The sequence below is a fragment of the Humulus lupulus genome, chromosome 2 (assembly GCF_963169125.1).
Source record: "Humulus lupulus chromosome 2, drHumLupu1.1, whole genome shotgun sequence".
NCBI lineage: Eukaryota > Viridiplantae > Streptophyta > Magnoliopsida > Rosales > Cannabaceae > Humulus > Humulus lupulus.
In genome coordinates this window covers 79,570,825-79,585,456 of record NC_084794.1, presented here as the reverse complement: position 1 = coordinate 79,585,456, position 14,632 = coordinate 79,570,825, and the positions used below count along the sequence as shown (strand labels likewise).

At 33.1% G+C, this 14,632-nt stretch overlaps 1 protein-coding gene and 1 pseudogene across 3 annotated transcripts; both read left to right on the top strand.

Moving 5' to 3' along the window:
- The first annotated feature begins 7,785 nt into the window (after positions 1-7,785).
- Positions 7,786-8,908, top strand: LOC133816140 (protein transport protein SEC13 homolog B-like; annotated as a pseudogene).
- A 1,392-nt stretch (positions 8,909-10,300) lies between these two features.
- Positions 10,301-14,046, top strand: LOC133818078 (E2F transcription factor-like E2FF). 3 transcript variants are annotated; one of them, XM_062250772.1, is made up of 11 exons: positions 10,301-10,841; positions 10,936-11,003; positions 11,172-11,224; positions 11,335-11,412; positions 11,499-11,552; positions 11,671-11,752; positions 11,987-12,054; positions 12,138-12,210; positions 12,396-12,457; positions 12,574-12,982; positions 13,497-14,046. In XM_062250772.1, exons 1-11 carry the CDS (start codon positions 10,756-10,758, stop codon positions 13,508-13,510), a joined length of 1,047 nt encoding a protein of 348 aa, XP_062106756.1. In that variant the 5' UTR covers positions 10,301-10,755; the 3' UTR covers positions 13,511-14,046. The 3 variants fall into 3 exon arrangements, with proteins under 3 accessions (XP_062106756.1, XP_062106755.1, XP_062106754.1); XM_062250771.1 differs by having other exon boundaries at positions 10,302-10,841; positions 12,138-12,180; positions 13,543-14,046; XM_062250770.1 differs by having other exon boundaries at positions 10,307-10,841; positions 13,543-14,046.
- The last annotated feature ends 586 nt before the right edge of the window (positions 14,047-14,632 follow it).

Below are 14,632 nucleotides of genomic sequence, written 5' to 3'. Positions count from 1 at the left end.
AGGTTCGTAGGTGCTCTCCAAATTTGATGATGGTGATCCACTAATAAATTAGAATTTCACCCTTTATGCAAACGACATCAATTGGATGTTTTTTAGCTTGGCCATATTATTATGATATGCTAAATTCTACTGTTCCAATATATTTCCATACTAAACAGGCTTCAGGATTTTGGATTGGCTGAAGGCTTTAGGATTTTACTCATCTTCAGGATTTTCAATATTCTTAGACTTTGTGAGTCAGTTAGAGAGTGAGATGGCTAATGTGTTGTAAATCATTAAGTACTTTCTGACTATCTCGTTAGTTATGAGAAAGTGAGAGTTAATAATCTTTATTATCATTCGTTGTTGTATTGTGCCTTATGTTCTTTATTTCCAGGTCATTCTTCTAATGATCGATCTGTTGTACCAAATTAATTATGAAGTTTCTTGATGATCACTGTCTATGTCTATATATATATATTGATATTGCATAAATTGTTTTTTTTTATAAAAACATAGATTTTTTATAGTTCTAACTAAGTATTTATATTGCCGATTTCCTCTGAGAATTTGTCTTATTACTTTTATAAGTTTCCATAGTCTTTTTTTGATCAAATGTTTTTACAGATTTGTTACAACACAATGTAGGAATACACTAAAGATGACCAAGAATTTGACATTATGATCCTTGTTTCTTATTACTGTTTACTTAGTGAGAATGTGAGTGTAATTATCATTCTCCTTTCATTCCTACATAAACCTATCCTCATAAATTTATATTAATGGTATTAGTAAATTAATCTTGATATAGTTGTTGCTCCTGCTTATGGTTGCAAGTGCCATATGTGAGGCCATTCCATATGATGTTGCTACTATTGAGAAAGTTAATATCCAGATAAGAACTGCTCTTGTTAACAGATGAAAATATTGATTTTTTTCACCAATCTTTTTTGTCTTTTGATTATTGCCTTTGATCTTTGTTTTGGTACCCTTCTTTTAAAACATTTTTCATGTCAATCACCTTATTATATTCTTAAGCTATTCTTAATCAATGGCGGTCCCCTATTTTTTAGCTTGCGATGTTTAAATGATGAGTATTTCTATCTGTTATGGTGTATTCAATATTTTCATATGTTTTCTGTTAATTTTGTTTGCTTGTAGGGTCTACTTTTGTTTACAGCTTGTGCTGCAGCTGCATTTTGATCTTGTTTCATGCTACTGTTATTGGTATCTTTTATGCTCCACAACTAGTTTTGTTTTTAGTTTTTTATTCTTCTACATTATTAGTATTTTTGTTTTTTTATATACTCAATTGACTATAGAACAATTAAAATGGACTCTGTTTTATTCTTTCAAAATTTTACTTTGTGTAAATAGAATTATTGATCACATGTGTTGATGCTTTTAACCTTTGAAAAATGGCACTACTAAATTTATTTTTTATTTAAGTCTTTTAACTCTAAAGCTAAAATGGTATCTACAAAGGGGATACCTCCCAAAGACTAGGAGCCTAAGACAATTGGCATCTAATTATATATCTGAATGCTTTGTCTATGCTTTGTGCATTTGCATTGGTACTATTCTATTATGCAATGTTCTATCTGATATTTGAATTTGATGAATATGGCTATGTTTTTCCATAAAATAAAGTTAGTATTTGATTCCTTAATGCGCAACAAATAAATCATGGTGATTAAGTTGTGAAATCCTCCCCCCTTATCCTTTTCTATAAGTTTTTTTCATATGATATTTTAAATATAGTATTTTCTTTCTTATTAAGTAGAAGCGAGCGACTAAAACTTCCATTATTGATTAAGGATAAATTCTGTTTAAGCCATGTTATCACAATAGTGAAATAAATGAAATGAGAATTTAAAATTTTCATGTTTCTTAAATTTGTTATTCTATTTTATTACTTCTCTTTTTGCCTGAAATACTCAATTAATCATTGCCTTTTGGCCCAATTATTTATCTCAAATTTCTCAACATGGTACGTATTTAACTTAGTTTTTTACAAGTTGATCAAATTGTTTGATATAGGATAAGAGAGCAAGAACAAAATTTAGACAGTAGCAAATGATAAAGTTTGACATTGTTTAGAGAATGAAAAAGAGATATCTGAAATTTTGAGAAGTAATTGTTATATATATACATTCACATTTCTTTTGAGTATCTTGTTGACTTTGTTGTTTACTACATATTTACTATTTTGTTTATCCTCTCCTAACTATTTTTGGGCATCAATTAGTTTCCCTAAATTTTTTTAAACCTTGGAACTTCTATTTAGTTTTTTGTGTTGTGGGATTTGGTTTCTTGTGTTTCATGTGTAAGTGTCAATACATATAAATATATATGTCATGTAGGAGAAGACAGAAAATGAAGTTCATATTATTGTTTGCCTTGTTATAAATTCCTTAATCATGTCTAGATAACTCAACTATGCATCAAAAAGTAACTTTTTTTCTTTGGTTGTCTTTCCAAATATAAATTCCCATTAGGACATTGCATATTACATAAAGGCACATGCATAGAACTTTTAAAGAGCAGTTACTGTGAATTAAGTGTAGTGAGATTATTATTTGGTTGTCATGCTAGTCACTTGTCCCTCCTTAGTGACTATCATTGGTCTATTTTGCCATTTCTGTCCTGTCTTCTCTGTGGAGCCTATTTTTTCTTAAGTTTTCTTAGTTCTGTTTCTGCTCTGATGTTGTTCTATTTGTTGTCAGCTTTATTCTCTCTTATGTTTTATAGGGGTGTTGTTATGGGAAGTTTATGGACTGTTACTTATCATTTTTTTGTAGTTTTCACCATGTTTCCTTGTTTTATGTTTCCCCTGGTTTTGTTTGTCTTGAAGTTGTCCCTCTGTCTCTATAGTTTCTAGTTTTTCCTAGTGATTTTGTTGTCTCTGAAGCTTTATAATGGTTTGTATAAATTATATATATAAATGACTTCTTTTTAGGAATTTTGTTGCAGAAAGTAAAATTTAATCAAAAGAAAAGGAAGGGAAGATTTCAAGTGCTAATAGGATAATTAGTTTCTCTTTGAAGCTTGCGTTGTTGTTCAGTAATTTTCCCTCTTTATTTGTTTATTTATTATTTAGAATTTTGCTATGATTTGTTCTAAAGTGCATTTTAGTTTTTATGTGTTATTATAAAAGAAGAAGAGAAAACTTACTGTACCACTAATTTGAATCTACATCTTTGTTTCTTTTTACCCTATGCTTGCTTCTTTCTCTATGCCCTTAAATCATGAAGCTTTCTTGCCATGGAATGAGATGTCACATATTGTGGAGTATTAGTAGAAGATAGTGAGAGTGATTGAGTTTGTATTACTACCTGAGATTGTAGTAAATATTAGTGTTTTCATTTTCTTAGTATGTCTGAATATTTTCTTTGACTAAATGAGTTTTATTTTATAAGTTTCCTCTTGTTCTTGCATTTTTTTAGTACTTTTATTTGTATTCTTTTAGTTTACTATTAAGTATGAGTTTGAGTATTAATCATTTAATTTCTTATGTAGTTGAGCGAACCGGCGTCAGAAACTCACAACTAAAACAAGAGCATAATGAATCATTGATTGGATGACGGAACTATCTTCAAATATTTTATTATGTTTTGTTCACTTTTTAGGTAAACATGTGAAGGACTAGTAGTTTGTTATGTCTTGAGTATACTTCAAAACTTCAACTAAGAATTTTATGAAGTGGCGATAACTATGGTTTGAATTGAATATTGTAAGGGATTTGAATTGGTTAATGTTATAATTCTCATGTATTATCATGTCAATTTAATATTAGATTTTTTGATCAATTAAGATATTTATTTTATCAAAATACAATAAAAGTTTTTTAATTGCAAAAGAAAAAAAACTCATAAATAACGTTTTACAAGACAATTACAAATATATTATATGTGTAGACAACAAAATTAAAATAATGTGGAGCCTTTATAATATTTATGCTTGTTTTGCATATATATTATAAGTGTGACAAAATGTTATACTTTACAAAATATAATTAACTAAAAATGCTATAAAATAATCAATTATAACAGTTGGAAAGTGTTATCCAAATTTTTAAGAATAATCTACAAGTTTGTAATAAACTACTCTAAAAGAATGTTATTATTTAATATTATAGCAACTAATATGTGTTATTGAATAGTTTAATATAGCATTAAACATATCATCTGAAAACTGTTATCGAAAAGTCTACACTTTTAATAACAGGGGCTACGTTAGCGTTTTGAAAAGTGTTATAAATACTATTGGTTAGCAGTTTTCAAGTGTTATAAAATCTGTATTTTCTTGTAGTGTAAGCTTGGAATAAGCAGGTTCGTCATAATCCACTTTGATGAAAATATCTAGGACAGTCTTGCTAAGCAGTAAATGCGACAACATCGGGATTGGTGAGCTCGGAAGCCACAATGACAGTAGTTCAACACTTGTATAAATCTCCTGATTTATTTCCTACCATCAGACAAGACAGTTTGAGCTCGAGGATTGTGAGCTCGAAGAGGATTATCTCGACAACGTTACTTGTTGAGAACATAGGTGAACCGAGGTATTGAGCTCATGATGGGTGAACGGTCTCGAAGGCATATGAGTCTAGTGTTCAAGCTCGTAAGCTGGGTGTGAACATGTTTATTGTTTATAGAATCCCTATGTTTAAGGGATCAGATGTAATCTATTATTAAATCCCAAATATCATGAGATTTATACGTGTACATAATAACCATACACATTTATTTGCATTTGTTTAATTGATTTGTATCATAACTCCCTGAAATCTGTGGGGAGATATTTGGTAAACCACTCTATAAATAGAGTGGAATCGTTCATTTGTAGAAATAGAGAAATTTGTATTGGGAAGACTCTGTATAATTGCTTCCTGAAAAGCTTGGAGATAATTCCAAAAAGTGAATAACACAGACTCATGGACTAGGCAGATTTTAACTGCTGAACCACGTAAAAAATCGTGTCTATATTGTTTTTTTCCTCCAGTATTTTTGTTTAATTGCTCTTCATTTCTAAGTTGACGAAAAATGACGTCAACAAGATCCTACACCCATTAGCCCCTTACAAGTTATATATTGATGGGAAATTTGAGTATCTATGCATCATGTGTACCTATAACACAATAATATACTCCTTAGTTAAAAAGTTAGAAAATCATGCTAATGATTCCAAAACTACCCGCATTTCTCCTCCTCCTCCTCCTCACTTTCTATATCCTTTACTTTGCCGAAACAAGGACCAATCTCTATGGAAATCGACACCTTCGACCCATATCACCATCACTATAAAGAAAACCTCCCCTCACCATTAACACTACTTCCCCCACCTAATCCAACCACATTGGTCCTTAATGTAGTGATGGGTGTTGTTTCCAAACATTTATTCTCATATTTCGAACAAATGTGTGTTTGCATTATTGTGTTTTGTAGGTTTGTTTGGATCTGGGGTTTTCTGGATTTTTTTTTTTTGCTTGATTCATCTAGATGGATCTTGATGCACCTTGATGCATCTCGATGGGTTATGATAATTGATCAAACATAAGTGAAAAAGACGATGCTCAACACATCTTAATGCATCGAGAATTGTGGAGATGCATCAAGAATCATCTTCTTTACTAATGTATGATTAATTATCATAACCCATCGAGATCAATCGAGATGTATTGAGCAAGAAAATACAGAAGATTGTAGAAAAACCAGGAAAACCTAGATCAAAACAAAAAAAAAAACCAAAAAACACACACAAATGCAGGCACATATCTATTCAAAATATGAAAATAAATGTTTAGAAACAACCACATCACTACATTAAGGCCCTATATGATCGGATTGGGTAGGGTAGGTGGTGCTAATAGTGAGGGGAGGTGGTGTTAATGGATATGGTGATATGGGTTAGGGGTGTTGATTTCCATAGAGATTGGTCTTGGTTTCAACAAAGAAGGGGGGGCGGGGGGGGGGGGGGGGGGGGGGGGGGGGAGAAAGAGGGAAGGAGATTATAGTATTAACAGTACACAAGATACATAGATACTCAAATTTCCCATATTGATTCACTCGCAATATTGACTAATTTTTTTAATAGATTTAAAATACTTGATTGGTTCTTTCCCATGAGTTAACCTACAACTGTCCACACTTGATAACTAAAGAAAACCCCTAATCTCACCCCACTTTTAATCGCTTTTCTGATCTAATTCTCAATGCCTTCTATCTTGCTCTCTCTGACGAAAGTATGTTATTCAAAACCCAATGATTTTTCTAGTCGTTTAGAGGTTTAATATATGCATAGGATCTATCTGAATTGAAATGATTGGAGATTTTGAAGACAAAGTTCTAGATATGTTACATTTTGTTTGTGGATCTTATTGGAAAATCTTAGTCTTTGATCCATACATATTGAATTGTCGAGACCTATTTGATTGCAAGAACATTGCATTACGACTTGATTTTATTTTTCCCTGATATTAGTATTTGCGTTCGATTATGTCAGATTCTGCTGAGATTGGTTAAATATAATGATTAAGTTGTTTCACAATGTGGTGCAAAATACTTAATGATTTTTCACTTAAGTTGAAGTGAAAATATGAGAATTTGTAGTAGGCATCTATAATTGACTTTTATGGGTCTAAAGTGGTACAATGAGGTATTTAAGCATGCCCAAAAGGTTTGGGACCATTTGGAGGTGTTTAAGGCCATTTTTGAGAAGTTAAACCTGCTTACATGGCATTGCGTCGCCCCTGTGTAGGGGATGCATTGCAGTTAGGGAGGCGACACATCGCTTGTCAAGCGATGCATCGCCTACGTGTCTGTACAGTTACGTGGTTTTAGCTCCAAATGATGTGTTCAAAGCTCTAATCCTATTGGTTAGAGTTAATGATGATGCCTACACTATAAATACGAGTTATTAGAGTTGCAAAGTCTCGATTACACTTTTCAACTCTCTCTCTAGCTCTCAAAGATCATAAGTTTTCTCCAAGAAACTCATCAATAATTGCTTGACTTGTATGAGTTTCAAAGACTTGTTCAATCCCAAATCTCATTCTTTCTCGAAGAAGCTTCAAGCAACATTGGGAATGCTTGAAATAAAGATTTTGGACAGCAATACTTCTTGTGTATAAGCCTTTAGATGTTCCCCAGGTTTGAAGATTCAATGGTTCAAAACAAAGGTTGTATTTCTCTAAACTCTAACAATCTGAGATAGACTATTTTGATTTCGTTTTAGAGTTTCCCATCATATTTTGTGTTCAAACATTTGATAGTTCTATAATATGTCATGCGAGGATTCCATTTATCTAGGAGGTGTAATTTCACTCTTCATTTTATATTATTTTCTAGCTTTTTTTAATCTTTTAATTTTCAAGATTTGCCTTCATACAATGCATGTGATTCATGATTAGTCTCTAGAGTTTGTACTATTAAATTTATTCCTATTATTCGTTGTTATTTAGAAAGTGTAAAGCCATAAATTCCAAACATGTTCTATGTAATCCTTGTTTACAAGATTTGAACATCCATAGGGAAAATTTAAACGGAATTTCTATAATCATTAGTTAACTGTGGTTTTGGAAGATTTAATCTATAGAGTGAAGAAATATTAAGATTTTATTTAAGGGTGAGTAGTTTGCAGCAAATTATATAGATTACACGAGTAGGTGATAATTTGAGAATTGGTTTTAGTGATATGAGAATTAGTAGTAAAAATTATATTTTGTATCATACTTTTTTTGTTTTGAAAAATTTGGAATTCAGATTAAATGATTAAGGAGCTGCTAACAAGGGAAAAAAGTTGGAAAGAATGCCTCCACAGAAGATTGAAACGGGTCACCAGGACATTGTCCATGGTATAGCCACGGATTATTATGGAAAGTGTCTTGCAACAGCTTAATCTGATGCTACCATTAGGATTAAGCGTTAGCAATAACTCGAGTTCACAACACCTTGCTACATTGAGTGGTCACAGAGGTCCTGTTTGGGAGGTAGCTTGGGCGCATCATAAGTTTGGATCGCTCCTTGCTTCTTGTTCCTATAATGGGCAAGTGATAAACTAGAAGGATGGTAATCAAAACAAATGGCATCATGCCCGTGCTTTTTATTACCACAAGACATCTGTGAATGCCATTGATTGGGCACCTCATGAGCTTGGCCTTTGCTTGGCTTGTGGATCATCTGATGGGAACATCTCGGTTCTCACATCCAGGATTGATGGTGGTTGGGACACCACCAAGATAGATCAAGCTCACCCTGTTGGAGTAACATCTATTTCATGGGCTCCATCTATGGCTCCTGGTGCTTTAGTTGGTTCAGGTCTAACATATCATATTTTGAAGCTGGCTTCTAGTGGTAGTGATAATACTGTGAAAGTATGGAAGCTGTATAATGGTACTTGGAAGATGGATTGCTTCCCTGCTCTCCAGATGCACATTGATTGGGTAAGAGATGTTGCCTGGGCACCCAACTGGGGATTCAAAAGTCCACCATTCATAGTGCTTCCCAGGACAATACTGTGGTCATATGGACCATGGCCAAGGAAGGAGATCAGTGGGAGGGTAAAATTGTGAATGGTTTTAAGACCCCAGTTTGGAGGGTGTCATGGTCACTCACTGGAAACTTGTTGTCTGTAGCTGATGGAAATAACAATATAACATTGTGGAAAGAAGTTGTTGATGGTGAGAGGCAAGAAGTCACTACCGTGGAGACATAGGTTTCAGGTTTTTATGGTTTTGCTACTTTGAACTGATATATTTTTCGTCTTGTCAAGAATTAGTTTATCATTTTCAGATGATGATTTTTCTTGTGGATTTAATTTTCCAAAGATAGTTATTCCATTAACTTATATCCAATGTTTACAATGTTTGGATGGTAAGAGGCTGTTGAAATTAATCTTTTCTGACTTTACTGAATTCAATACTGTGTTTTATGTTTTCTTTCTCTTTATTCATTTAAGATTACGTTTTGTTCTCTTCCCCCTTGGTTATTCAAATGTGACTAAATTATCAATCTCTATACTTCATTTCCTAGAGAGAGATTCACTCCAATATGAGGAAGCCCTTTCTTTATATTCGTTATCTCTCCGTGGTTATTGGAAATTTGAATACGAGGGACTGATTCCAAAAATCGTTGTTGTTAAATTTATTGTACAAGTTAGAGTAAAATACCATATGTTAGGAATGATGGAGACTTGGATAGATGTAAAATTAAAAAAAATGGAGAATTTGACGGATAGAGATGATGATATATTTCTAGTGTTGAAATGAGAGTGAAAATGATGGGTACTAAGTTTAATTTCAAAATTACTAAACTAATTATTATAAAATATATGTATGTAAATTATTTGAAGAGTATTTATGTAATTTTCTTTTATATTTTTTGATTCAATTTTGATAGTTTGGAGAGAGATCTCATTCTTTCTTATCTCTCCTCTCCTTCCAACTTTCCCTCTTACCAAACAATTGTTGTGCCCTCGTCCGACTTTCTCCCTCCTCCGACTTTCTCCCTCCACCCATCCTCGCTAAAATTTCTTATGCCAAACAAAACATAGTGTTAGGATTTAAGGCACATATAATGAGCATTGTTATGGTCACCTCTCACATGTCATGTTGCACCACACACTAAAAGAATATAAAATTACCATGTTGATTTCATATTTGTATTAGTACAGTGCTCGATATCATAGTTGTCCTTTATTATTTTTTATATAATATAAAAATGAGATAAACGAACTATTTTTGAATCATTACCATATTTTCAGGAAAATTTCATTCAAGAACTGTTGCTACAATATCTGGCTTTATATTTACAAAGAGGAAATTTCAGGACCCATTTCCAATCCAAACCCTACATTACTTTGGATAAAGTAAATTGCTGAGTGTGATTAGTTGGGTCACACAAAAGTTACAAATTAATTTAAATTTCTAATTATTTCAGCTAAAATTTATATTAAAAAAATGCGTTGAAAATGTTCTAACAACACTATTTATCATTATTCTTTTGCATTTTTGCCAACAACCCTCTTTCTTAACCTAAAATAACGATGGATGTAAGTCATCATTACTCAACCAAGTAAAAAATGGAAACTTATAAGACAACATCATTTATACAAAATGTGTCAGTCTGTCAAGACATTATTGATTGTTAAAAGAATTCCAACATTACTAAGGGTAAATGATGTGACCTTGGGCCTAAGAAATGTCAATAGCAGCCCAATATAGAACTGTTGTGGGCCCCTCTTCCCTTCCAGTCGATACTTTCAATAATTTCTTTTATTGTTAAATAATTCCAAAATAAAAAATCTCCTGCCGTTAACTGTAATTATAATTTTCCTGCAAAATCATTAACAAAAACACTGTCAACAAAAAAATTAGGCTACGAAATACCATATTTACCCCTTCACCAACCTCAGAAAGTAAACTTAACATGGTCACATCGGTAATTCCACTCTAACCGCGCTCTGCAATGTTAATTTGAATTCCCGCGCCCTTCCATTCTCAGAAGCGCCGTGTCGACTGGTTAAAGCCAGATGGAGATGGAGATTGAGATTGAGATTCCGAACAAAAATGAAAAAGAAAATAAAAAATTTGGATCATCAAATTCCAAAATAGACATTTTTCGAAATTTGTGAACCCGCGAAAGAATCATATTCTACTTCATCCACTTTCATTTCAATTCAACGGTTCGTCCTTTTTATCTCTCTCGCTCTCTAAAAACAAACAAAGAACCACTGATACTAGCAGTACCTTTTAGGTTCAGCTTCATCTGTTTCAAAAAAATGTCTTCCTTTATGTTTATGGAGTCCGATTCTAGACCCAACGTCTATTGCCGTAAAGAAAAATCTCTCGGAGTCTTGTGTTCCAAGTAAATTACTCTTTTGCTTGTTATTCTTTCGAGCTGAATGTGTATACAAGTTTTTGTTTTCGATCTTAACTCGTTTTTTTCTCGTTTTAAATAGTTTCTTGAGGTTGTATAATCGGGAAGGCGTTGGATCCATCGGTCTCGATGAAGCTGCTTCTCAATTAGGTCTTGATCTGTGCTCTTTCTAATCCGAATTTGATTAGAGATTTAGGATACTGAGTTGACTTGTTGGTCTGTTCTGAATCTGGGATTTTCTGTCAGTGGATGAAGAAAACAAAACCCAGCCCAAGTTTCTGCATTGAATTTAATGATTGCCAATATTGATTTTTTCAGGAGTGGAACGGCGCCGCATGTATGATGTTGTCAACATATTGGAGATTATTGGAGTCAGTTCTCATAATTTGGTTTTATTATCATTTATTTTGAAAGATTATATATTTGATCTACACTTTATGTAAATTTTAATTTTCCTCAAATGGGTCTTTGGCTCAATTAGGTTGTAGCAAGGAAAGCTAAAAACCAGTATACATGGAAGGGTTTAGGGGAAATCCCACGTGCTTTGGAGCAGTTGAAGGTAAGTGAAGCTTTTGTTATTCTTCTCCTGCTGAGTTTATATGGAATCGAAAGCCGTAACATACTTCCGTTTTGTTTTCCTTACAGGAAGAGGGTTTGAAGGAGAATTTCAGTGCCTCTGTTTGCTGTAGCTCTTCTAGAGTATGTTGTTACTTATAGATTACCCTAGATTTCCAATAGCTAGTTTTGTTAACACCAATCATATGCAGCAATTAATTTATGAATTGCCCTTTGGATTTTCTTGATTTATTTCTACTAGGTTTTAAATGACAATGAGCTTAGTGGGCTTCTGAGTCTGAGTTCTAAAGAGGAGGACTATTCTTCTGTGTGGTCGAAAAGCAGTAATCTCCATTGCCTTTTTTGACCTGTGTTTTGATCATGTAATCTAATTTACTTGGAACTAAGAACATTGACTACACTAGTTCTTCTAAACAGCTTAATGTAGTCGAACATCGTTTTTCATAACTGAAAGGTGAAATATGGAAGTGCAAGGTGGCCTCACTTTTATGGTGTGGATAGTTTAGAATTCTCAATCTTCTTATGACTTATTTGGGATTTTACCCTTGTTTCCGCAGAAAACAAGAGAGACAAATCTCTATCGCTTCTCACCCAGAACTTTATCAAGCTTTTTCTTTGTTCAGATGTGAGTTAAATTGATAAATTTATGATCTATTACTAACTCCCAGTTTCCTTGTAGCTAGCTGATACCTTCGTTTCCTTGTTTAGATGGATTTGATCTTGCTTGAGAATGCTGCGAAGGGATTGCCAGGTGATGCAGATGATCCGACAGCTTTGAGAAGTAATTAATCTTTTAAGATGTTAAAAATAATTTAATAGAATGAAACTGATAGAGATAATAAAAAGGTGGATTTAAATTGTGTATCTTATCTTGATATATATATATATATATATTTATCTTTTTATTATCTCTATCAAAACCAAGAATTAAACCCGAAACTAATGCTTTGTGTTTTTATTTTCCAGCAAAGGTTAGGCGTCTGTATGATATTGCCAATGTCTTATCTTCTATGAATCTGATTGAGAAGGTAAAAGATAATCTTAGAAACATTAGCACATGAGAAAGTAGGATTAACCATATAATAGATTCTTTTATGACATTTTTTCCCCTTACCAGTCCTTGTTTTGTTAAAATGATTTGCAGATTCGTCACCCTGATAGTGGGAAACCAGCATATAGGTGGTTGTATTGGGGAGGAAAGACCAAGAATGAAATTGATACTTCGGATACTAACCAGCCTAAAAAGAGAGTATTTGGGGCTGATATCACGAATTACAATTCCAAGAGAAAGAGAGGAGATACTGCAGAGGATTGCAAGTCAAATCAAGAGAAAAGTAAGCAAACAATCGCTAACTCTACTGAACTGGAACAAAATGAATGTGATGATGAAGAAGTGAAGCAGCATCCAAAGTATGCCTCAAAGGGTATTGTATTTGGCCCTTTTGCACCTATTAGTTTGCCTATGGAAGGAGATGCAGCAAATAAAAGAGTCAGACAGGTTCAAGACTGGGAAAGTTTGGCTTCTACTTATCGTCCTCAGTATCGCAACCAAGGTACATTTTGAACTACAATGCACGGATCTAAGCTTTTGGTGATGCTCACTTTAGTGGAAAATAAAAAAGCTCCGGCAATTGTCAGTCTTGGTAAAATTAGCACCAGTTTTGTAGGATTTTTTTTTTATTGATAGTAGCTCCAAAGCTGAACAGGAACAACAAATCAATTCCAACCTTGGCTTTCTTCTTTTCTTTTATTTGCTGCGTCTAGTTTCCCAAATTTATCTATTATATATCTATCCCATTTAAAATCCTATATTTTCTTGTAAATATATCATCTACATTAGAACAATTCTCGTGTAAATATTCTCTTTGTCATTGTCCATAAAAGCTGGGCTCTCTTTGAGTCCACATTTTGGCAAGGAACCTCCCATTAATCTCAGCTTTCTTGTCATTTTTCCAGCTTAAGCTCTAGATTAGTAAAATGCTTGAAAGGTGAATGCATCATTCGTTCGTGTAATGTTGCATGTTCTGAAAAATTTATATCGACCCCGGTTGTGTTTAACAATGGCAGCTACTAAATTTTAGAGACGGGTTTCGTTTTGTTGATGATCTGGCAGCTCTAAGTGACCTTTTTGCTCATTACATGGAGGCTTGGAAATCATGGTTCGTGGACGCTGTAGGGAAGCAAGAGGTGCAACAAATATGCTGACATAGAATACTCTGTTAACTTCATTTAGGATTTTCAACCCCATGGTTGACTGAGGATTACCCTTTTCTTCTTCTTCATCATCTACACTGTCTTCTCACGACAAAGCATATACGTGTTCCAGGAATAAGTTTCTTGCTATGGTAGCAAGACGGCGATCACCTCCTACACTAATCATACATTACGGGCCCTCATTTTTATACTACTTGTTGGTGACTAATAAGAATTATTTAATGAGCCAAAGGAATTGGAAAGTCTAGAGCTTTCTTTATTTTCCTTAGAATAATAAATGATTCAGTAGCTTTCCGAAGCTTCAACTCTTGTGTTTATAGGCAATGCAAGATGTCTTATTACTTTGTTTCTTCTGCATGTATTGATTTTGAATATCAAGTTATTTTATTTCTCATTATTTTCAGCACTGTTCTGTAAATATCCAGTTTTCTTGCATGTTTTTTTGTCTAAGAAATCAGGGATTCTATCAATCAATATCAGAAGCCACAATAGTAGAATCTGTAAAATAAAACAAGTGCCATTACTACTGGAACGCAAGGCAAATTCTTAAACACCAAAAAATCAGATGGCTCTTCTCAGACCCCTTATTTTTTATTGTTTTTTTGCTACTTGTTAGTGACTAATAAGAGTTGTTTAATGAGCTAAATGATGCGGAAAGTCCAGAGCTTTATTTTTCCTTTTGAATAATAAACAACTCCCTTTGCTTTCTGAAGTTTCAACTCTTGTGTTTATAGGCCATAGTGATGTCTTATTACTTTGTCTCTACATATATTGAGTTGGAAAATAAGTTATTTTATTTCTCATTATTTTTTTCATACGTGTTTTGTTTTATTCTATGTGAACATTTGAATAACACCAATTTCTCATACACTGGACCAAATTTTATCACTTGAAAATTTGGCCAATTAAGATGATCACATTTATTAACTCAGAAACGTCCCATCAGAAATTAACTGAAATCACCTTTATAATCTAGTTGTGCATTATTA

Bases quoted from the DNA above. Each gene is read 5' to 3' on its own strand.
- LOC133818078 (XM_062250770.1), top strand. From the start codon at position 10,756: ATGTCTTCCTTTATGTTTATGGAGTCCGATTCTAGACCCAACGTCTAT. The intron at 11,413-11,498 runs GTAAGTGAAGCT...TTTTCCTTACAG, and splicing joins GTGCTTTGGAGCAGTTGAAG to GAAGAGGGTTTGAAGGAGAA. The intron at 12,458-12,573 runs GTAAAAGATAAT...AATGATTTGCAG, and splicing joins CTATGAATCTGATTGAGAAG to ATTCGTCACCCTGATAGTGG.